The 25,189-nt window shown below is 36.4% G+C and overlaps 1 protein-coding gene and 1 long non-coding RNA gene across 4 annotated transcripts in view; one reads left to right on the forward strand and one right to left on the reverse strand.

The window, feature by feature from the left end:
* FILIP1 (filamin A interacting protein 1) overlaps positions 1-19,354 on the reverse strand; it is a 217,642-nt gene extending 198,288 nt beyond the window's left edge. For all 3 annotated transcript variants that reach the window (XM_033103049.1, XM_033103045.1, XM_033103044.1), the window contains exon 1: positions 19,177-19,354. In XM_033103049.1, the coding sequence (XP_032958940.1) occupies positions 19,177-19,215 (39 nt within the window). In that variant the 5' untranslated portion in view covers positions 19,216-19,354. The remainder of the gene's footprint in view (positions 1-19,176) is intronic.
* LOC117020510 (uncharacterized) overlaps positions 1-25,189 on the forward strand; it is a 38,939-nt gene that overhangs the window by 6,241 nt on the left and 7,509 nt on the right. The window lies entirely within an intron of this gene.

Genomic DNA, 25,189 nt, shown 5'->3' on the forward strand with positions numbered 1-25,189 from the left:
AGAGCTATAAGAAATATATGGAGGAAAATTTACTTATAACTTTGGGGATCAGGGAAAACTTTGAAAAATAAAATTGTAAATATCCGTCTTAGCTAAAATTTAAAGGCCCCATTTAATTTGCTATATAAAGATAAATTAACAACCAAATATTTATGGAAAACACCCTCTGTAGTCCTGAAACTCTATTAAATTTCGTGGGAAGACAAAGCTGAGTAAAACAGAGTCACTGTTCTCTGGAACTCAGAGCAAAGTTACATTTCCAATTCCACATTAACATTATCAAGATTCACTTCTTCAAAGGTCATGAGTGCCAATTATATACCAAACGCTCTGTGCGTCACAAGACTTAAATAGGCAAGGTTCTTGCCATTGTAGAACACACTGTCTCTTGGGGGAGAGACAAAAATCAAACCAACAAACACATGATTTTAATGTGATTTCTGTTTCCAAAAATATTGGACTATAGTCCCAAAAGCCTGAAAATCTTCTCACAACAAAACACCTAGAAATGCTAGCTAAAACATCACCAACATTCTTTTTGAAACCTATCTGAGCATGAAAGAAACTATGAAACCTCTAAGGGCCATAAACTAAAAACCAGAACAGTGAGTGTAAACTGACAATGAGGTCCTTAGGGTTGGGGTGTGTGTGTGTGTATTAGTCTCAGAAATCAATAGATTTTAATGGCTAAGTAGGAATAGGATAGATGTGAAGCCTCAGTTCCCAGAGATTATGATCTAGAACTGAGATTCTTGAACAAAGCTAGGATACTTGGATTTAAAAATATATATATATAAAAAATACAGGCATAGGAAAATAAGAAGAAAGCTTATCCACCTTAGCCTGGCTCTGGATGAGGAAAAAACAATAGCCTATGCTGAAAATTCATTACCACAAACCAGGTTTTAGTAGGTTTGATGTGGAAATGTACACCACTTATGTTTTCTGTGACTCCCCCATCCAAGATGTTAATATAAAAATCCCCATGTTGGTAATCCTCACAGAATACCTAACAGAAGCAAATGTTTATCCATACATTCCGTCCCTTCAGACCAGCTGTGTCTCTTCATGGCTCGTCATGAAGCAGTGGGCAGCATTGTGATGTTTCACTTTGCACTGATTCCCATCCTTCCTCCTCTCTCTTTTCTCATAGTCTCACTTCCCTGAATTTTACCTAGCAAGTAAAGCTTAGCACATGATCCTTGTCTCAGGTTCTTCTTTCTAGGTAATGTGAGCTGAGTAGGGACTCTTATAAGAGAAGGCCTGTGTGACGAGCTACCATTCTAAACTGAGAACTGAAGGATAAGAAGGCTATGCAAGACACAGAAAATTGTTTGGTGGTTACCAGAGGGTAAGGGGGGTGAGGGTTGGGAGATGAGGGTAAGGGGGATCAAATATATAATGATGGAAGGAGAACTAACTCCGGGTGATGAACACACAATGGGATTTATAGATGATGTAATACAGAATTGTACACCTGAAACCTATGTAATTTTACTAACAATTGTCACCCCCAATAAATTTTAAAAAATAAAAATAAAAAATAAATAAATAAATAAATAATATATATATGTATATGTGTGTGTGTGTGTGTGTGTGTGTGTGTGTGTATATATATATATATATATATATATATATATATATATATATATATAAAGAAGGCTATGCAAACTATAGAGGGGAAGAGTAATCCAAGCAGAAGGAATAGCATGTCCAGAGGCTCCAGTGTGGAACAGCACAGAACCTTCCAGAAACATAAAGAAGGTAACGGCAGAGCATGGGCGAGCAGTGTGGAAAGCAATGTAAGAGCCCAATCATGCAGAACAGAGGTTTCAGGCCTGGATTTGGTCCACAGCTGTGTGTGTTTTTTTAATTAGTTACCAAATTGAAAGCAAAATCACATAATGATTTCTGGATTTTCAAAAAATTCAAAAGATGTGTCAGCAGTGGGCCTTCATTCTTACATGGAAACTATCAGCTGGTTCCACCCCCTTGAGACAAAGCCTATGACCTCATGTTCACCACTGTCCCCACCCAGCCTTTTTCATTTGTTTATGTTGCCAATTTGGCCTCTGTCTATGGGAGTTTGAATTTATAGATCCAAATTTAGGACTTTATAGGTTATGGTTAAAAAAAAAGTTGGGTTTTATTCTAAGACAAGGATAGCCCTTGAAGTATTTTAAGCAAGAGAGTGATGTGATCTGATTTATATATACTGCATTTGCTATTTAAAAAAAAAAAAACAGATTGGCGAGGACCAAGAATGGAAAAGAGAATACAAATGAGGAGGCTATTGCAGGAATCTGGGTGAAAGATTACAGTAGCTTGAAATAAAAAGGTAGTTATGGGAATGGAGAGAAGTAAACGGATTTAAAGTATGTTTTGGAAGCAGAAAATACAATATTTGTTGATAGATGGGATACTGAAGGTGAAAGAGAAAATCAAAAATGACTTGTGCTATATCATGAAGAGCTTGAGCCTTCTGTGGTCAACAGCTGAAGGGATACTTATTGATAATCTTTAGTACATGGAGAACTTAACATGTCCCGTACAAATAAAAGAAACTCTAATGTCTTTAAGAAGCTCGAATCCTATTGGTAGAGATAGGATTGATGTAAATATACATACTTATAAATTATACAATTTATAAGCTAGAGAACAGTGCCTATCAGAATAGTAGTAACTATCACTAAGATTCATTGAAGGTATATTATATACCTGGTACATACGTCTCATTTAATACCCACAGTACCACCAGAGTTAGGTATTATTATCATCATCCCCATTTTCTACATGAAAAAATAAAATCTTAGGGAAGTTAGGTAAGTAGTACAAAATCATGTATCTTATAATTGGCAGAACTGGGATTTGGGCCCAAGCAGACTGACTCCACTGGCTATTTGTTTCATCAGTACACTAAACTGCTTTTATATACATTTAGTGGGGTCACAAATTTACCTCCATACTACAATTTAGATATGCAAAGAAAAATGTAACTCTTTAATTTGACTGAAACTGCTCTGAGTTTCCTTATAAGCCTCTATCTGCTGGTTAGAGGGGAGGGAATTCAACTTTCCTCAAGACTGTTTAAAATTTAGCTCCATTCAGTAATTGAAACAGTCCCTTTAAGTAGTGTTCTGACCTGTCTAGGAAACAAATGCAGATTTCTCAGCTTTCCACCACATTCACATGTACCAGCATATATGCACATATATATGCATCTCTGCTCTTCAAGATGGTATCTGGACGTAGAGGGGGAAGGCTGTATTTTATGCATGGACAGAGAACCACTGAAGTTTCCCAGTTTTAGGCTTGATGTCCAGGCCCACCTGGTTGCTGCTTGCCTTGCTGGCAATTATGCCTAAACTCCTTTGCAGGAATCATCCCTGATATGGTTTCTTAGCTCACTAAAAACTTGGCAGCATTCCCTGGTTCATGGAGCCCCATCTCAGCTCTCAGCAGTGCCATAGAGCTCCCCACATTTGTGACATTTCCTACAACCAACCAACCATCTGCCGCAACAGTCCACCTCCTGCCTCTGCTTCAGAACCACTCCCATTTCAGTAGACTCCATGGCTAGGTTGACAATAAAATTTATCATGCAAATTAAGACACTTGTGAGTGACAGGAAGGTATGTTATAGTTACACAGGAACAACTGAGGTAAACCAGGACAGTCTCAATCTGGGACATAGGGCAGGTCCACTAACTCTAAGCTGCTTTGCAAGCTCCTCTTTGGAAGCTTCAGTAACTCCTGGGTCCTATCTATGCTAGGTGGGACTGGAGAGAAGTCCAAGAAAGCTAAACTGTGAGGGCTCCCCCAGCCACATTGTACAGCCAAGTTCAATCTGTTGGGGTTGAGTTCCATGTTAGTCTACAATAGCCCAAAAGTCAATCTCTTTGAGATCCTAAATGGACACAGCCTCCCACACAACTATTTAACACACCTCCTCCTCTCCCAGGAAAGCCCAGAGAGGGAAATGTCTCAGATGCCATGAGGAAAGAGGTATTTTCTCTTCACTGTGGGAAAACTGTGACCCAAGTTTTCCAGACTTTCCCATTATTAAGTTAAAGCAAAGCTACAAGGCGGGGTGGGAGGTGGGTAGGGACTCTCACTCCACAAAGCCTTGCTTTTCACCCTCGTGTCTTGTTGAAGAAGTCCAAAGCATGCCCTTTTAGCCTGGACATCTAATGTTCAAGACTCAGCTTTAGAAGTAGAAGACTATGAATGAAAATTTATTTAAGCAAGGAGGTAGAGATAAAATGCATTGGTTTAATATCTGCAAAATAAACTAACTAACATGGAAGGCTGTTCCTTCTCAGTCACATGCTGCTTATAGTGAGAAGTATTTAATGTCATTCAAAATTAAGATTCTTAACACAGACTTGATAAGCCAAATGAATGGAATGCCTTTGTAAGTACTCTGTCAGAATCTTTAGATCTTCAGAGACGAAGGTTCAGCGGATTTTAGAGCTAAGATCCTGTTCTCAATATTCTATGGTTCTGTGATTTCATTTTTGAAAAGCCAGAAAGTATTATATATCAGATTTCCACTTAGGACTTTACTTACTCATTTAAGTGTCTCAAACCTACACTGCAAGTCTTAATGTTTTAGAGTGGCATTAAACGGCTTTCTAATATTGAACAGGGACTATTGAGAGCTCCCCAAAGCTTGTGATGTTTCACAGGGGCGTTCTAATGGGTTCCTTTTTCTATTGATTCTATTTCGTGCCAGGCAGTGGCAACAATTGCATCTCACATATACTGTTTCTTTAGTTGATTTTGGATAACCCTAACTAAAAAAAAGTTCTCTCTACCAATGTGCAAGTTTCCAAACAGAAGTGGAAAAGTACACAAATGCTGAGTATTTGGGGTTATGGAAGGACCAAACAAGAAGAGGTCAGGTGGGGTTTTTCTGGGAAGGTTTCATAATGCCTTTATAATTAACAAACCTAAGGAAAACATCTAAAGCTCCTCTGAAATGTTAAGAATGAACTATTGGAGAACAACTGTGATTCAAATAGTAGCAAAGTATGTGAGGCAGTATTTAACCGGGGGAAAAAGGAATCCTATACTGCCAATAAGTTACTTAGAAAGAAGTAAAAGGTTGAGCTCGACAAGTTTAGAAGAGTTTCTATATACATTTCTATTAACTCATCAAGTCAAGCTCTCCCTCCAAATCCTAAATCCCCGGATTTCCAAGGTAACTTCTTAGGAATTTGTGTTGCACAGCTGAATATTCCTAGAAATGCACCTCCATATTGCATATCCAGATTAGATGGGATGTCACAAAAGGAAACTGCATGGAAATCTGAGTAGTTCTGTAAAATATCTTCAGATGCTTCATATGAATCAAAAGGGGCTTAAGAAGCCAGGTAAAGGAGGAGCCATTCTGCTTAGTAAATTATAATAGTATCAACACACACTTGTTGAGTATCAACAGTGAGCAAAGCTTTTCTTAGGAACAAAAAGCTATGTTTGTCCCTCCTTCCAACCTATTTCATCTAGTTGATGTGATAGATATATAATTAGAATACACACAATTATAATTAGAATAACCACCAAATAGAATTAGGACAAAGAATCATAAATATTCTTCTCTAATGTAAGAGCTTGTGAGGGAGAGAAACTCATTTTGGGAGAGTCTGGGAAGGTAAATCAGAGATGCAGATAGATGAATATTAGACAAAGAGTACACTGCATACATAAAGTGGAATTAGCCAATCCTCAAACATTCCTGACTATAAGGACAGAAATTGTACATGTAGGTAATTGAATGCATCTATAAGATCCTGAGGTTTTACACAAATTTCAAAAATCCCACACTTTCATATGTCGTGCATCAATTCTCCTAAACCACAGGGCTTAAATCAGTTTTATCAATCAGTTGACTGAAAATTATTTTAAGCTGTCACAAGATGATAAGCTATCACTATGAGCAAGCAGTGAGTGCTGGGAGAAAGGGCCTGGTCAACATTAGAATGGCAAGTCGGGAGTCTCTCACTGGCCCATGTTTATGGGAAAAGATTCAGGACTTCAGAGGCATTCTCCAGCATTCCCCCACTTCTCATGCCTACTAAAAAGTCAAAGATGTCCTTGTTAGCAAGGGTAACATCCCATACCCTTTCTGCTCCTCCCCTGAGCTCCTACCCAGAGACCAAGGGTCAAGAATCTGCACTTTCTGGTGGCGCCCCTAAGCCAATCTCCCCTTTCACCCCCAAGTCCCACCTCCTCTTCCTTCTCCACCCTTAAAGGAGCAGCAAATAGTAAATGGAGAGCACCACACAGCACTATGGTGTTTGAACGGCAAAAGACCTCTTCCCCCTCCCTGCTCTAGGACTTATGGAGACCTGACACTGGGATTTAAATCATACTGACTACACAACCACCTACCCAGGTAGCTACAGAAAAGCAGCAGACTCACCGGAAAGTGGACCATACCTACTGCAAGGACCAGGCAGCAGAGGCCTCTGGCCCCAGGCCCCAGAACCTGTGAAGATCCTTACCTACCATCTGGGTTACCTAGACTCAAGAAAAGCAGCATTTTCTTAAAATAGAGTTAGACATTGTATACTATTTTTGTATAACTCTGAAAACAGAATCCCTCATTTACTATATAAGCATACTGTGGACTTTCAGTCATTTTACTTTCTAAAATTATTTTCATGAAGTTATTGTGTATGGAATTGTGGAACTACCTGTGGTGACTTTCATTCGTTCTCATTTCACTTCTCTTTCTATAATCAATGAAGCAGTAGAAGTTATTCAGAAGGAGGTAGAAGAGAGGCAAAAAAAAAAAAAAAAAAGGCAAGACTCAATTCAAATATATATTACTGAAAAAATCAAGACACTGAAGTATACAAATGTGCAAACATATAAGGGAGAACAGAAAGAGTTCTAAGTGAGTATAAGGTTGGATAAATGAACGATGTGGTGAAATCCAAGTCCTTGACATTAGTATGTAAATAGCTCTGTGACTCAGTTTCAGTGAAAGATACCAGATAGATTGACAGGTTTATATCCTGTCCTCTTTCTGTGATTAGGGAGATTTATAAGAAGCTGAATCAAGCCTAAAATCGATACTATGCTACCAAGGTGTGACTGAGAGTGCTGGTTGTCCACAAAAACCGATTCTCTCTTTTCCCGTAATAATTGAATACTGGTACCCAGCTCCCAGTTTTTCCCAAACACCCTTGCACTTAGATATGGCCTCGTGACTAAGTTCTCTCCACGTGAGGAGGAATGCTACATGCCACTTCTCAGTCTGGGCCTAAGACAGTGGACATACATTCCTCCCCACTCTTTTCCTCTTCCCACTGGCTACAACCTAAACATGGCACAATCTAGTTTGACCACATAAACAAGGACATTACCCTCATAGATCAACGAACAATCAGGCAGAAGGAACCTGAATCTGAGTCATGAAGTGCTGTCCCATTGAATTCTTAACTATTATGTGACAAAGAAACTTATTTTTCTTAAACCACTGTATTTTGGGGATTCTTTTTTATAGCAGCTTAGCCTTACCCTGACTAATTCAGAAGAGTAAGTACATTATGAAGGAAAAGATATAGTATTCAACAACAATATCTTCTAATAAGAGGTGAATTTAAGTTTTTATTTTCATGGCGCGAACACTGTGCTAGTATGGAAGCCACATTAGTGCCCATCCCACATCCTACGGACTTTTCAGTGTGCGCTGATAAAATTCCAACTGCCGGTATCCCATGCCTCAGAGCTCTTCTAGCTCTGTGCAGATGCAGGCTAATATGCTAAGGAATTAATATCCCAAGGAGTAGCACTCAACCAATGACCTATCAGGAGGTAGCGTATTAATATCCCAGCTCTCTTAGGTGGAATAATTCTAAGGTGTGTGTATGCTTTGTGCCATTTTTCCAGAGTTTCCCTACAGAATTAAGCTCCAGGTATCCTTTGTGGAGGCTGTCTCACCCAGGCACTCTTTACTGGTTGCCTCCCTATCACTCACCCACTTCCTCCACTTTCCAAACATAATTCTCTGAACTTCCCAAATAAACGAATTTCACTCGATCCTTGCCTTGGGCTCTGCTTCTGGGAGAACCCAAATTAAGACAACCAGCTACTTCATATTTGCATCTCAGCTAAAACAATTCTCCAGTTTAGGCATTGTTATTAGATAGTATTATGCTGTTTTTATGCATGAAGAAATCAAATTTCTGAGAAGTAAGTAACTTGACCAAGGTCAGTGTCAGAAATAGAATTAGAACCCAGGACTCTGACTCAGAAGTTTTTGCACCTTCCAATATACTAGACTTCACCAGAAGTGAAAGTTTTCCAATTATCTATTGATGCAACTTTTAGGAGATTGTAAGATTGGAAGTTTTATGTGAGAGGGAATATTTCAGGGAAATTAGACAAAATAGATTCTACTTTAGCCTATAATATTTTGTGTTAAATAAAACACTTTTGATAACACTTTTTGTTAAACAGACATTTTTTTATCTTGAAGAGGAAAAAGGCAGTTTTCCACTACTTGCTAACACAAATTTACTTCATACTTCTTAAATTAGTCAAATTCTGACTAGAGCTAATTCTGTTGAATAAATTTGCTTCTTAAGATGGTCTGCATACATTCTTTCTGATAGCAAACTAGCTCCACTTACTTCCCTTTCAAGGCTTCCATAGAGAAAAGGATAGTAGGTGAATACACATCAAGGTGTAAATAATTCATAAGGCTTAGGGCTCAGGAACTGTTGCATTTGAAAAAAGAATTCAATCTATCTACCTATGGAATCAATAGAATTTTGGTTTCAGAATTTCAGAAGTTAGTCAACAAATAAAATTTAGAGCTATTTGATGAGTTGTCTTTCCTATGCTTTTCCTAATGCAAGTGCTCATAAAACTAATTCTGTATAAAGCAAGCATACAGAGGGGATAGTCAAAATCAAAGGAAATAAGTTTATCCTTTCATTGTATTAGCAATTTTATCTGTGCTTTCTTTTAGATTTTAAGTTAATAGTCTGCCAGGAAAAACCCTGCAAATTGTCACACACAATACACTGGGTTAATATAATATTGTAAATAGCATGGAACTGTTACAAGATCTTAGAGAAAAAAAGCTGTCGTTTTACTCTTCACTGCCACTAGATATAATCTAAACATTACATTCCTGAAAGGATATGCAATATCACTTACATTCAGTTTAGGCAATTTCATTCCTCTCCTGGTCTTAGCTGAACTCTGCGGCATGATCTTAAGCTTTGGTTATTTGAGGTAAACGAACCCTGTGGTCACGCCTGCTTCCACTGAAGCTAATGTCAATATGGACAGGCATAGAGTAGAATACTAAAAGCCTAAAAACACTGATTATCTTCAGAAAATGTAATGAGTCAGTCCCTACTCTTATTGATGTCAGATTTTTATAGGGAACATTACATCACATAAAGTCTGAAAAAGAATGGAAGCCAGAATAAACAGAACTATGTGTCAAAATGTCTTAAGTCTCACAGCAGATCCATTTTAGCTAATGTAGTCATATTCATATAATTTTTATCCAGACTATGGTAATAAAACAGAAATATGCACATTGGAACATACTTATCTAACTTATTAAAGTGTAAAAATTTTTACATACACATATAAACAAAAGGACTTTGCCTTTCTCCAGGAATGTACATGCTTTTCACTTTTCCAATGACTCACACATAAGATTTTATAAAGCTGAATTAAATAATAAAATGTGTAACATATATACATATTCTAAATGTATTTCATCTTAAAAATGTTTCTGCTTATTTAAAAAAATCTCAGTATGTATTCAACATTCTACAACATGTCTTCATTTTAAGCTCTCAAGACTTAAATATTATTTCATCGAGGATGTCATACTGCCTGGTTGAGCTTTAAAATAAATGTATAGATCAACACCTCTAGTAATGGGGAAAAGAGATCCAAGATGGCAGAGTAGATGAACACTGTGCCTGCCTCCTTCCATGAACACATTAAAATTACAACCAAATTATAGAACGATCAACCTGGTGAACCATTTGAAATCTAGCTGAAGAGAAGTTTCATAACTTAGGATATAAAGCAGGGGTGTCCAAACTTTTTTCAACATTTTTCACCAAGGGCCATATGCGGTAAAATACACAAACAGCCGGGCCACTCACTCACGTAGAAGTATGTATTGCCTCACCTGGTTTATTTAAGTAAACTAAATATATTTTTGGAATTTGCTGCGGGCCAATTAACAATGGATTGCGGGCTGTAGTTGGCCCATGGGCTGCAGTTTGGACACCCCTGATATAAAGAAAAAGCCAGACAACACTGGTAGGAGGGGCAGAGACATGAAATGGGCTGGCCCCAAATCTCCATGTGGTGGTTGAGAATCAGGAGAGATATCTCCATCAAAGAGGTTCCCTCCGAAGGAGCCAAGGACCCCAGCCACATACCAGGCTCCCCAACCTGGGTACTGATGCAGGGAAGAGGAACCCCCACAACATCTGGCTGTGAAAAACTGGGAATTCCAACCATCCGAGTGGGATTTCACTTATATGTGGAATCTGAAGAACAAAATAAATAAACAAAACAGAAATAAACTCATAGATACAGAAAACATTATGATGGTTCCCAGATGAGAGCAGTGTTGGGGTGTGGGTGAAAAAAGGGAAAGGAATTAAGAGTACAAATCAGTTGTTAAAAAGTAGTTATGGGGATGTAGGGTATAGCACAAGAAATACAGTCAATAATATTATGATAAGTATGAATGGAGTCAGATGGGAACTAGATTTGTTGGGGTGATAGGTGGGAGGTGGTTGGGGGGCAGGGTGAAAAAGGTGACGGGATTAAGAAATACAAATTGGTCGTTACAAAATTGTCATGGGAATATAAATTAAAGCATGGGGAATATAGTCAATGACAAGGTAATGATTACATATAGTGCCAGGTGGCTACTAGACTTATCAGGGGGATCACTTCTTAAATGATATAAATGTCTAACCATATGCTATATACCTGAAATTAATATAAAATAATATTGAACAAAACGAATTCTAGTAATGGGATAGTGATATTGTGATTATGTGGTGGGTTTTTTCCCTAAGTTCTCATTTCTTGGTGATACAAACAAGTATTTACAGGTGAAATGATATGATTTATTGGGTTTACTTTTAAAATTCTTCTATACTATACTTCAGAAAATAAAGTTTGGAGGATATAGATGAAACAATAATGCAGAATGTTGATAATTACTGAAGTTGGATGATGAGTGTACAAAGACTCGTATTATTCTCTCTTTTTTTATACGTGTTTAAAATTTCCATAATAAAAGCATAAAATAGCAAAGATATTATAACAATGAAAATGATAGTCTCAATTTAAAAGAGAAAGTTAGGAATAGTAACAGTGAGATACATCAATACATATTAATAGGAATTATATAATTTTGATTTTTTTTTGCTTTAAAACAGGTACTTTCTGTGACAGTATTAATTTAGCATGGATCTAAAAGGTTTCAATTATATAGACAAACTGCAAATTTTTCCTCAATATGTTCAAACACTATCTTAAATATTATCTCAAATGCTAAGTTAAAAAGTTAATTCTGGGAATTAAAATATAATCTTTTTAAGAAAGTAGTTTATAATACTCTCATGTTCATCATTTTCCACATTGTTGGAGGGAGCTTAGAAAGTTGGACAGCCTATGGGGTGAAGAAGAAGAAGGCCTCTCCAGAGAAATCTCAGATAGAGGTTCATCTTGACAGCTCAGTAACCCTACCTGCAGTTCCTCTTTGCACAGGAGAAGTTTTGGATATTTTTTCTAACAGAATATTTTTAGGCACTATTTATTGATATATATTTTCAAGTATATAGTCAATAATAGATAACCTAATTACTAAATCATACCTTTGTTTTATAGTATGAGTGAGAAATGAAACTATGTATTCATTGCAGATAAGAATAAAATTTTATCTTAGTTTAGATGGATTTTAATAATGGGGTTTGTGGTTCTATATTAGAGTTCATCCATATATGAGGAAAAAATTTCTTAAGATTAAGTACATTTGTTCAACAAAATCAGTTGTTTCGCTATTATACACTGCCCTGAACACAAAGGCTTGTTCTTACACTGACTAACGGGACTTAAGCGCCACCTGGTGGCTCTCCACCTCCAAACAGCATGATCTTCCTCTGACCCTCTGGCCCGAGGAAACTCTTGGCACCAGCCTGGCACTCCAAATACCAAATTAGAGGAAGACGTTATTTGCCAGACAGACAGAGGATCTACTCAAGGACTGTAGAATTCTGGACCTCAAAACACAATAAGATCCATATTTTGAAATACACAAATGTCTCTGTTCTATTATGGTCAAATACTCTCTAATACAAAATGAAAAGGCCAAAAAAAAAACAAAGTAGTATTTGTTATTTTTAAACCATCTATCATGTTTTAATATCATAATTTAGTAACATGAGTCATTAAGGAATCATGAGATTTGGGACCCAAAAACCAGGTATCACATATTTAATGTGTTCTTTGGGCACATGAATGAGATCGTCCCTGTTTGCAATGGAAGAAGATAATTTTTAAATAGTCAATCTTTTTTTCTCTACACTTTCTTGCATTCCCCCCCCCCCCCCGTCAGTAATAAAGTTGTTAAGTCAAGAGAATAAGAAGGAAAAAGTAAATATTTAGTGAGGTTTGGGTTTGTTTAATAACTTACAAAATAGGTTTTCAGAGAGCAGCACATAAATTTCACACCATATCAATCCATTGGAAAAATAGTGGAAGGAACCAAACAAGGAACCTTCCTTTTCCCAGGAAAAAGAAGAATATGAGGGTCACGAGGACTATAAGGGGGTGAGCAAGAGCTTGGGGAAGAGGGGGGCCTGGAGAAGCACGGCTCAAGTTTAGCAGACCACATGGAGAGGAGCAAAGTCAGAATCCAGGGCTGGTTAACACTACCGGTGCTCAAAATTGTATGGTTTGCAGAATTCCTTCTATTGAATATTAGTCTTCTTTGTCATTTGTAGATCAGAAAATTGAATGGGGAGATTAGGACACATCATCTTGTTAGATCATTACTTTCTATTTCTGAAACTCTGAACAAGTTTTCTGATGCCCATTTCCTTCCCTGACTCATCATCTGATCAAAATTCTCTATCTTTCTGATTATTCCACAATAGACCACAAGCACCTTCTATCTTCATTGTTCATCATATACTCCTTCCCGTGCATCAGTCACAACTCCATTTCTCTTGCCCACTTTTATATCTCCCTCTTCTCAATGTCATCTGCATCCTCTTAGTACTAATTCAAATCCTATATGTTCCTTAAGCCCAAATAGTCCCACCCTCAGAGACTCTTTTCATCACCTACATACTCTTCACACTTTTTGACATCTACCTTCTTAATTTCATCTACCTTCTTATGATCATATCTGCCTCTACGTCAGTAGTTCTCAACCTTGACTGCAATTAGAATCACACTGAGAGTTTTTAAATAAGGGGATCCAATCCCCAGAGAATCTGACTTAATAGATCTGCAATAGGGCAACATGGATCAGTAAATTTTAAAAGTTCTCCAGGTGATTCTAATTCAACCCAGGTTGCAAACGTTGGGACAGATTGCCAATTTCTGAAAGGTGAGGACTATGTCTTCTCCACCGCTGAGAAAGGACGTTGTGTTGGACATACTAAGAGCTCGATGTATGTGGCAAAAATAAAGCAACTCTAGAATCTACATGTTTGTTATAAAATAAGGAAAGAACTCGTCCCATGAGAGCATCTTATAAATAGAGTCACAGGCTCTGCTAAGAGTATGCTAGTGCCCCATTCCCCAGAAGACTAACTAGGGGTACAAACAGCTCCTTTCCTACACAGTTCAATGCAACTCAGTAAAAGAATTCAACATACAGGTATTTTTTAAATAAAGAACTACATGTTGATATATATATCAACATATGTAAAGTCGTGAATTACAGGATTATTTATAATGGGAAAATATTGGAAATAAGCCAATGCTTACTTATCTACTATGCAAACATAGAAAATAAAAAACAATAAAAAACACAAGAGATCTCTATGAACTGATATGGAGTGATTTCCAGGATATGCTATTGTTGTGTAAAAAACAAACGAAATATATGTTTGTTTGTTTTGGCAAAAAGAGGAAAGAAGTGTAACAACAAAAAAATGAAAATGTTTATCTATGAGGATGGGCGGGAATGGAAGAGAAAAAATAAGGATGGTGTGACACTTCTGTGAGCATACTGTCTTACATAGTTTCAACCTTTGAATCATGTAAATGTTCTTACATAATCAAAAATTAAATAAGATGGTAAAAACAAATCATTAAATTGAGCACAAACATATAGAACCATAAAAGAGCCTGAATAGCCACCGCAATCCTGAGAAAGCAGAACAAAGTGGGAGGTATCATGCTAGCTGATACCAAATTATACTAAAAGGCTACAGCAATCAAAACAGCATGGCATTGGCATAAAAACAGACACATAGATCAATAAAACAGACTAGAGAGCCCAGAAATAAATTCATGACTATATGGTCATTTAATCTATGATAAAGAAAGCAAGAATTTACACTGGGGTAAAGACAGTCTATTTAATAAATGGTGGTGGGGAAATTGGACAGATACATGCAAAAAAATGAAACTAGACCACCTTCTTACATCATATGCAATAATAAACTCAAAACGGATTAAAGATTTAAATGTAAGACCCGAAATCATAAAACACTTAGAAGAAAATATAAGAAGTAAACTCACAGACATTACCCTTAGTAATACTTTTACTGATATAGCCCCTCGAGCAAGGGAAGCAAAAGAAAAAAATAAACAAATGGGACTACATCAAACTAAAAAGTTTTTTCACAATAAAGGAAACCATCATTAAAATAAAAAGGTATCCTACTGAATGGAAAATATTTGTCAATGATATATCTAATAAGGGGTTAATATCCAACATTTATAAAAAACTCATACAACTCAACACCAAAAAAACAAACAGCCAAATTAAAAACTGGGCAGAGGACATGAAGAAACATTTCTCTAAAGAGAATACACAGACGGCCAACAAACATATGAAAAAATGCTCAACGTCACTAATCATTAGAGAAATACAAATAAAAACCACAATGAGATACCACCTCACTCCTGTCAGAATGGCTATTGTCAATAAATCAACAAATGAATGTTGGTGAAGATGTGGAGAAAAGGGAACCCTTATGCACTGCTGGTGGGATTGCAAATTGGTGCAGCTGCTAAGGAAAACAGTATGGAGGTTCCTCAAAAAATAAAAAATAGGACTACCTTATAACTCAGCAATTCCACTCCTGGGTATTTATCCAAAGAAATCCAAAATCACTAGTTCTAAAAAATATATCCACCCCTAAGTTTATTGCAGCACTATTCACAATAGCCAAGATATGGAAACAACTGAAATGCCCATCAATAGACAGCTGGATAAAGAAATTGTGGTACATTTATACAATAGAGTATTACTCTGCCATAAAAAAGAATGAAATCTTACCACTTACAACAACATGGATGGACCCAGGGAATATTATGCTAAGTGAAATAAGTCAGGCTGAGAAAGACAAATACTATATAATCTCACTTACATGTGGAATCTAAAGAACAGAATAAACAAGCAAACAAAACAGAAATACAAGTAAACAAGGAAAAGGATTCTTCCCTAGAGCCTCCAGAAAGTTTTGCAAGCCCTGCTGACACCTTGATTTTAGTCCATTGAGACCCATACTGGCTTTCTGACTGACACAACTTGTGTTGTTTTTTTAAAAAAAAGAAATTGATTGGGCAAACACAGGAGCCAGAGATTTATTAGCTCACATAATTGGGAAGACCAGGGGTGGAGACAGGAGACAGGTATCAGGCACCACTGGAATAAAACTCCAATTATGTTTACTATTTCTCTTCATATTTTGGCTCTGCCTCCCTATGAGGGCCTCAGTGTTTCTATTTAGAGACAGATTTCCTTCATGTCACAAAGGATGGATATAGCCACAGAAAACTCCAGAACTATATCTTTTCAGTCCAACAATCTGAAAAAAAAAAAAAGAGAACTTCTCTCCCTGAGTTCATATATAACATCTCGTGGAAGATTACTGATTGTCCCAGATTGGGTCATGTAAAAAAAAAAAAAAATCCCTGACCTGAGGAATTGAGCACTATACTCGGCCAGATCTGAGTCACATGTAGCTCCACTATTAAGCTGACATATACATGACAGCCCTACCACCGTTCCTCCCCACCACATAGAGTGAGAGATGGTCAGATTCCCTGAAATGAAGGGGGAAAAGGAATCCTGGGAGAACGAAAACAATAGGTGTTCACTCCAATGAGTGAACAACAGAAACAAATTTGAAAGGTCAAAGTGCACCTGCCTTGATCAGGGAATGGCAAAAGGTCAATTCTAGTAGGGTTCCAGGAAATAGTCAGACAAAAGGTACTTGGGGCTATGTTGCAAAAGTTAGTGAATTAATAAAATGACAGGCTGAAGAAAGTGGTGCTTAATTAGGTAGAAAGTGGAGAGCCACTGGCAAAAAAAAATAAATAAACAACAGCATAATTTAATCTGGGGTATGGGAATATTTATGTGTGTATAAACAATGTTTCTTGAAATGTAGTCCTTGGCCCATCAACACCAGAAATCACCTGGGTACTCTGTTAAAAACACAAAATCTTAGTTCCCACCACACTTACCAAATGAGAATTTCTGAAGGTGGTTCATGGGTATCTGCATTTTAAATAAGCGCTGCAGGTATTATTTCTACATTCTAAAAACTGAGAACAAATAGAGTAGGATTTTAATAGGAAAAGAACCTGTTTAACAGTAAAACTACACAATTCATTCTCCAGTTAGTTGGAAATTTCCCACTTAATCCTCACACATTTTGTTCATCACTAACTAGCTGTGTGATTAGGCAATAATTTAGCTGCTCTGAGCCACAGTTACCCAGGCTGTAGAAAGTAAAAATGGGACTAGTTAATCTCCCAAGCCTTTTAAACATTATGATATTGTGATTTTTAAATCCTGCTTTTTGAAATATTTCTAAACCAGTGTGCTGTAAAGGGTTAATTTGGCAGGCATAGATTGCTCAAATCCCGCACATTCCAAAGAAAGGACTGGCCTTGGATGGCCTCGGGCCATCCTGCATCAGTTTGGTCTTTAGGGTGTTGGAGACTGAGTAGCTAAGGTCTGTCCTATGGGTACCACATACCTATGCGATTGATCCCCAATAGATATCCTGGATACCAACGTTCAAGAGAGCTTCCCTAATTCAGTACTTCACATGTCACAAATCATTGCTGGAGAATTAAGGGCATCCCCATACAACTCCACTGGGAGGCAACATCTGGAAGCTTATGCCTGCTTTCTCCTAGACTTCAACCATGTGCATTTTCTCCATTCTGATCTGCATCCTTTCACTATAATAAACCATAACCATGAGTATAACAGCGTTTTGGAGTTCTGTGAGTCCTAGCAAATCATCCCTGACACAACCAACATTTCAACAGTGTAATACTTTCAATGTGATTCTCAATTAAATTTAAAAGATTGTTTAAATGGGACATTTTGTGTTAATTTTTCTTTTTGCTTCCCTTTGACCCAATATCTATTAGAAATCTATCCTAAAGAAATCATTAAAAAGGAAAGTACTATATGAATTAAAATGCTTATTACAGTGAAGTAGAAAATTGAAAGCAACCTAAATTTTAAATAATATAGGTATGGTTTAATGAATGATAATATGTTCACTTAGTGGAATACTTAATAAAATTGTTTTTACTATAAGAAAAAATTTAAAAGCCAAATTGTAAATTTTATTCCCTGGTTCATGGTATTAATTCAATAATTTTAATATGAACTTCTGAAAATCACAATCTGATGTATAGGCCATTTAGCACCTAAAAATAGATATTCTAGGTTCTATGTGGAATCTAGGTCCCATTCACACAAAATTAGGAAATATGAGTAGGAGCAATGTGGAGATGTTATGTCATAAAATATTTGACTTTAGGGTCAAAACCATGTAGGTGACCACCAGCTTTACTTGCTACCAGCTGTGGGGTTTTGAGCAGTTTCCTTCACATTTCAGAGCCTGAGTTTCCTCATTTGGGAAATAGGAATAATTGTAACAACTGCTTTATAGAGTTACTGCCACAGTAAGTGAATAAAGTACTTAATGCAATGCCTGGCATGAGGAAAAGCTAAATAAATGTTCAGTCTCTTCTCTTTCCCTCAATTCCATGGTCAAAGGTTGCAGATATTAATATATATATTTAAAGTGCTGTGATACCTAATTTTAATATCATATTAATTGTCAAATAATATAGTCTCATGGCATAAATAATGATGGCCTAATAGATCTGAAAAGAAACCTTAATTTTTAGGTGATTGGTTTAAATGTTGATAAATACATAATTACATTTTTTTTCACTTAGCTGAGTCATAAATCTATTATAATTTCGAAAATCAAATAATCTCATTCAAACCTCTGTTACTAATTTTCTTTTTTTAATAATTTTTTATTTTTCAATTGCAGTTGACACACAATATTATATTAGTTTCAGGTGTACCGAATAGTGATTAGACATTTATATAACTTATGAAGTTATAGTACCCATCTGGTACCATACATAGTTATTACCATACATAGTAATAAATCTAGTACCCATCTTGTACCATACATAGTTATTACAATATTATTGACTATATTCTCTATGCTGCACTGTATATCCCCATGACTATTTTCTAACTACCAGTCTGTACTTCTTAATCCCTTCCTCTTTTACACCCAACCTCCCAACACCCCTCCCATCTGGCAACCACCAAAATGTTCTCTGTATCTATGAATTTGTTTCTATTTTGTTTGTTCATTTATTTTGTTCTTTAGATTCTACATATGAGTGAAATCATATGGAATTTGTCTTTCTCTGTTTGACTTACTCCACTCAGCACAATACCCTCTAGGTCCATCCATGTTGTTGTAGATGGAAAGATTTCATTTTTTTAAGGCTGATCTCTGTTAGTAATTTTCAAATCCAACATACAGCAACATTAGGATAACAAATGTTTATCATAAGTCATTAATGAACCAAAAACAACAACAAATAGGCAAATAATGGATTAAAATAATAGGTGAAAACTCTTACCACAGCCACGGTCACTGCTTTCCAAAAGCTTCTGGGCATTCTATGTTGCTAAGGAATTCAAAGATGGAAAATTTTAGAAATTGTTTCTTTATTTTTAAGTGCACAACAAAAAATTGTGTTCAAATTGTCTTTCCTTGGTTAATTCAAAACAAAATAAAATGACAGTGCACAGATATTTTAATCAAGTTTGCCACGTGTCATTGTACATCCAGCCTGATATGTTACTTTAATTATGTTTTTGTGTAGGAAGTATTGTCTCCTACAAAAGCATAGTCTTTATTTGGTCAGACAGGAGATTCAGAGAAAAACAAGTACGATAATTTTCATTTTCTTGCTAGTGGGAGTCAAGTCTGCATTGAAGAAATACTTTTCATACTCGCCACATTTTTGTCATATACTTGTGTCACAGAGCCAGTGTACAACTTTGAAGAAAGAAGAATGGCTGCTGTGTATAATGCTGGAGAAATACTCTCTGCCACCCTTCAGGATAGTCAGGCTAATCTTTCTAAAATATAACTTTTCAATTCTGAATCTTGCTCAAAATTTCCTAAGATCTGCCTTTTCCCTCTTGCCTGAAATCCAGTCTCTCCAGCCTGTGCTCCGTGATACCCCTCAAAAAACACCCCAATAATAGGGCCAAACTAGTTCACCTCTGTACATTTGCTTATCCTGCTATAACTGCTTAGAATGACTTTTATCCAAATTTTAATCGTCTCTCAAGACCCAGCCCCAGCCCTTTCTCATCCGTAAGAACTTCCCCAATCCTTGTGACTCACACATTGTTAACTCTCTCTCTGAATGTCCACACCAGCTCTTGTCTGAACTTTTCTTTTTCTTTTGTCATTTAGTAAAATATTCCCTTTCACCCTTGCCTTTTTTATGATCAACCTTCTACTCCCATTGTTGGAAAATAGTAACTGTATACCATGAAAGCAAAAATGACTACTATACTATGGTAGACTGCATTACTGTTTATAATTATTCACTCCTTTCTTCTTTGTGAATAAAATGTCTCCCTATGCCCACTGGCTTTGGGCTTGACATCTGACTTGCTTTGGCCAATGGAATATTTGCTATATATCACTTCCAAACAGAAGCTTTCCGTGGAATTGCAAGATTCCAAATGTTTCCTAGCTCTATGTCCTCTGCCATCAGAAAAGCATGTTATACATAAGGATTTCCTTTAATTTAGGTTCCAAAGTAAGGAGATAAGTGGAGGAGATTCAGCCTGCAGTCTGGAGGAGAGTTACAACATCCAACCAGTAGCTGACAAGACAAACTTGATCAAGAAATAAATATTTGTCATTGTAAATTGCTGAGAATTTGAGATTGTCATATAGTGAAAGCTGACTGATATATCTAATATTTTGCAGGCACTATATTCTGTATCCACAATATCTCGTTTAACTGACACAACAATCCTATGTGTTAACATACATTATTATCCCCATTTTACATGCAAACACAAGGATAAGGGAAGCAACTAATCCAAAACACACAGTGCTATAGAATCGGACCCATCTAGTTTTGAAGTTAGATTCTGCCACTTATCAAATATATAGTATCATAGGCATGATACAATGTCACTAAAACTCAGTACTATGTAAAATAGAGATAATAACTTAAGTTCTCCTCACTGTGTGCTTCTAAGGGCTATTGGGATGATTGAATTAAGTAATGTCTGTGAATGACCAAATGATTGAATATATGACTGGTTCTTAATTTATGTCACCCCTAAATTAGGCCCTAAAATAAAGATTTGGTGTGGGTAGTTTATGAAGCGCGTGTGGGAAATAGGGAAAATGAGATTAAAAATGAGATAAGTCAATAAAATAGTCAGGTTATGATTTGGGAAAATAGGCTCAATCCCACTAAGATACCATGTGAAATATATCTCAGATGGTCAGGTAAGATACTGTCAGGCCTAACCATCACAAATAACAGCTACAAAATCCAGACAGAAAAATAAATAAACAAGCAAAAAAACTGGAAATTGAAGTCACTGAAAAGTGAAGAAAAAATGTGAAAAGCAAAACTTGGAAGAAGGATCAGAAGAGGATGCGTTTCCCATCATTACAGATTTTACCCTAAGGATAGGCTGAAGTTAGTCCTCCACAGTATGCCTAAAACTCTAATAGAAAACAGCCCTCCTGGCCTGAATAATCAGAGAATGGAATTTAGAATAACCACAGATCCTGGAAAGTTCAGAGGGTGGAATTTGAGGAAAAAGTGAGCCAGAAAGGGAAAGCTCCAAATTCTGTGTATAAACTCTGCCCAAGTCTCTGAACCATACATGAGTAGGGCATACTCCAATACCTCAGCTAAGGACAAAGGGAATGAAGAGATTTGAGCTGCTGCCTAGGAAAAAATGTTTACAGTTCAAGTTTGGCCAACTTAACCTCCCAATGAAAAAAAGTAATAACACTCTTTGGAAAAATATAGTCTTAACTACGTAACATTTTATAATGTCCAACATACAATGCAAAATTGCTTAACTTAAAGAACCAGGGAAATGTGATTCATTTTCAAATGACAAAACCAATCCCAAAATGATCTAGATGTTAAGATTAGCAGACAGATTTTAAAGCAGATTTCATAAGTCTGTTCGTAGAAATAGAAGAAAATATGCTTAGATTAATGAAAACATAAGGAATCTCAGCAGGAGAAAAAAACACAAACTTTTTAAAAAGGGACCAAAAGGAAATTCTTGTGCTAATAAAAATGCAACTTTGAACATGAAAGTATCATGGAATGAGTTTAACAGCAAGTTGAATATGATAGGGAAAGAATCAGTGAACTTGAAATAAATCAAAAGAAATTATCTAATCTGTAGGACACAAATTACTGATTTTTTTTTCTCGAGAAAAAAAAACCTGTGGAACAATAAGAGAAGTCTAACATACCTGTATCATAGTCCCAAAAAGAAAGCATAGAGAAAGGGGGAGAAGAAAATATCTGAACTATATAATGACTAAAACCTTCCAAATTTGGTTTAAGACAAAAATGTACAGATTTAAGATGCTCAGAAGGAGAAATACAAAGAAAACCACACCTGGACACATCATAGTCAAACTGCTTAAAAAAAGCAACAATAAACAGAAGACCTTGAAAGCAGACAGAAAAATCATACATTGCAATTAGGGGGACAACTATTCGACTATACACTGACTTCTTGTTAGAAACTATCTAGATCAGTAGACAGTGAAACAATACCTTTAAAGTGCTCAAAGAACAAAAACAAACTGTAAATTCAGAATTCTATATCCAATGAAAATGTGTTTCAAGTATTAAAGCAAAATAAAGACATTTTCATGCAATAGAAAACTAAAAGAACTACACTACAAGGAGTACTTCTTGAAAATCACCTCTCCTGCTTCTTAAAATTACTTCCCAAATAGGCCACTAACACCTAACTTCTAATCTCAGACTCTGCTTAAGGGGAATCCAAATTAATAAGCTATATGGACTAGAAGTGGTTTCTCTGAGAAAAACTAGGACATGGTTACCAGATGGTGAATGTGTCTTAGTAGCACAAAACAATAGATGTCTATTACAAACCTCCAGTCCCTCAACCTTCTCCTATCTGGGGACAGATCAAGCCTTCCCATCTGCTCTGGAGATATTCCCAAGAGTTTTGTGCGCTCTCTGGCTAGGGTGCTAAAAGGCGACAAAACTTGGATAGAGATTCAATTCCTCTTTACTTTTCTTCCTTTTTTTTTTTTCAGAAGTAATACAAATCCATCAATTCTTTTCTGAGGATCCTTTCCACAAATAATATCAATCTCTTTTCAGTTTCGACCTCCCTTCAGCTACTTGTATACTACATGCTGGTTCCAAAACTTCCTGTCCTTCTCTTCTCTCTGGTAGAAAAAATCAGCTTTGAGAACGCAGGCTCTGCTCAGTTTACCTTGATTTTACTACTGTTTAATTAATATATTCAACCAAAAGTCTCAAAAGGGTCCAAAATTATCTTCCCTTCCCTTTTGAACCTTAGACTTGATGTTGTATAGGATCCAGAGAATGACCAGTACAGGAATTTGCAATGTTTCCTTAACCGGTAGCTAACTTCAATCCTTTCAAGAATTTCCCCTATTCCCTACCCTACCCCCCCAAAAAATAATTCATACTCCTTTTGTTTAGTTAAAATCCCTCTGTAAGGAAGCATTCCTGCTTGAAAAGTGCTAATCTCCCTTTTTAACCAGAATAATATAAACAATATCCTGCCACACATTTTCTTGCATCTTACACCCATTTTCTGGATCCATCAAATGTATGTACGTAAGATTGATTAGAATGATGTGTCTGTCCTTGCAGTTACCAGGTCAATTCAACGTCCCAAAGAAGTTCCCAGTGAAAATATTCTATCTGCTACCTTAACAGGCAAACTGTACCAAACTGCACCTCATTCCAAATTAATATCAGCCTAGTTATATCTTATGTCTCAAAAGTTACCTTGCTCCCAGGTCTTGGTGTGTATTGTCACAGGCACAGGTGACATTTCCCTCCTGCAGCACTGTCAGATAATTCCCACTAAAGTCATTCCTTGGGGTGAACTTCTACCAGCACAGAGCACTCAATTCCCAAATTAGGGTTTCCAAAAGAAGCTATTACTTAAGAGAAATGTTTTCAGATTAATTGTCCCAGTATATTGTGACAAAGATAAAAGCATGACTCTCATACAAATATACAATAAATATGTGTCAAATACTTCATTTAACATATTATTAATGAGAGAATGATTAAGATGTTATAATCAGTTCAAAGAAGAAGCCAAAAGGCAGACACATATATAAGCAATCAAGAAGGTTGAACTGAGGCTCGGCTGGTTAGCTCAGTTGGTTAGAGCACAGTGCTCTTAACAACAAGGTTGCTGGTTCGATCCCCACGTGGGCCACTGTGAGCTGCACCCTCCAAAACTGGATTAAAACAACTACTTGACCTGGAGCTGATGGGTCCTGGCAAAACACACTTAAATAAATAAAAAGGTTAAAAAAAAAAAAAAGAATGTTGAAATGAATTTATTAATAGATGCACAACTGGCCTCCACCAGACAAAACTCATTTGAATTACAGTAGTCCCCCCTTATCAGTGGTTTTGCTTTCTGCAGTTTCAGTTACCATGGTCAACTAAAGTCTGAAAATGCCTATGTCACTCACCTCACTATATCTCATCACATAAGCACTGGATCATCCCACATCATCTCAAGAAGGGTGAATAAAGTACAATAAAATATTTTGAGAGAGAGACCATATTCACATAACTTTTATTACAGTATATTGTTATAGTTGTTCTATTTCAGTATTAGTTATTGTTGTTAATCTCTTATAGTGATTAATTTATAAATTAAACTTTATCATCGGAAAAAACAGTATGTATAGGGTTTGGTAGTGTCCACAGTTTCAGGCATCTACTGGAGGTGTTTGAAAGTATCCCCTGTGGATAAGGGGGGCTTACTATACTGTTTCTACAACTGTACAGTTGTAAAATAGCTCAGTTAAAGAAAATGATAGGTAAAAAACCCTGTAGAAAAAGATAACTTGGAAAAGTACACTAGACAATACCTAGTGTTCACTGGAAATAAACCTAGTAATTTTTTTTTTTTTTTGCCCATTTCAAAGCTTTTCTGTAACAATCTCCCTTGTCCCTCCTGTGATCATAATAATCTCAAAAATTATTTCTGCTCACATAAACAAGGACTAGTCTCAGTAGGTTTGGCCTAATTATTTACATATATGAAGCAAGTGTTAATTAACCACGCAAGCCTCCTTCAGATTGCTTTGCCAAGCTACCAGTAATTCGGTATTGAACAAGTACTAAGGCCACCATATTAACCTCTGTCTGGAAGTTTTTTTCATAAGGAATCTTGATCTGAATTTCTAAAAGCCTGTCTTATGCTACCTTGAGAGTATGAAACAATGCCCAGAAAATTCTCTTCACCATATTATATCTGCAATATCTACAAATTTGGGTAAATTTCTTTCTTTTTTTTTTTTAATATTTTTTTTTTTGACAG

The sequence above is a fragment of the Rhinolophus ferrumequinum genome, chromosome 3, assembly GCF_004115265.2.
Source record: "Rhinolophus ferrumequinum isolate MPI-CBG mRhiFer1 chromosome 3, mRhiFer1_v1.p, whole genome shotgun sequence".
Taxonomy (NCBI): domain Eukaryota; kingdom Metazoa; phylum Chordata; class Mammalia; order Chiroptera; family Rhinolophidae; genus Rhinolophus; species Rhinolophus ferrumequinum.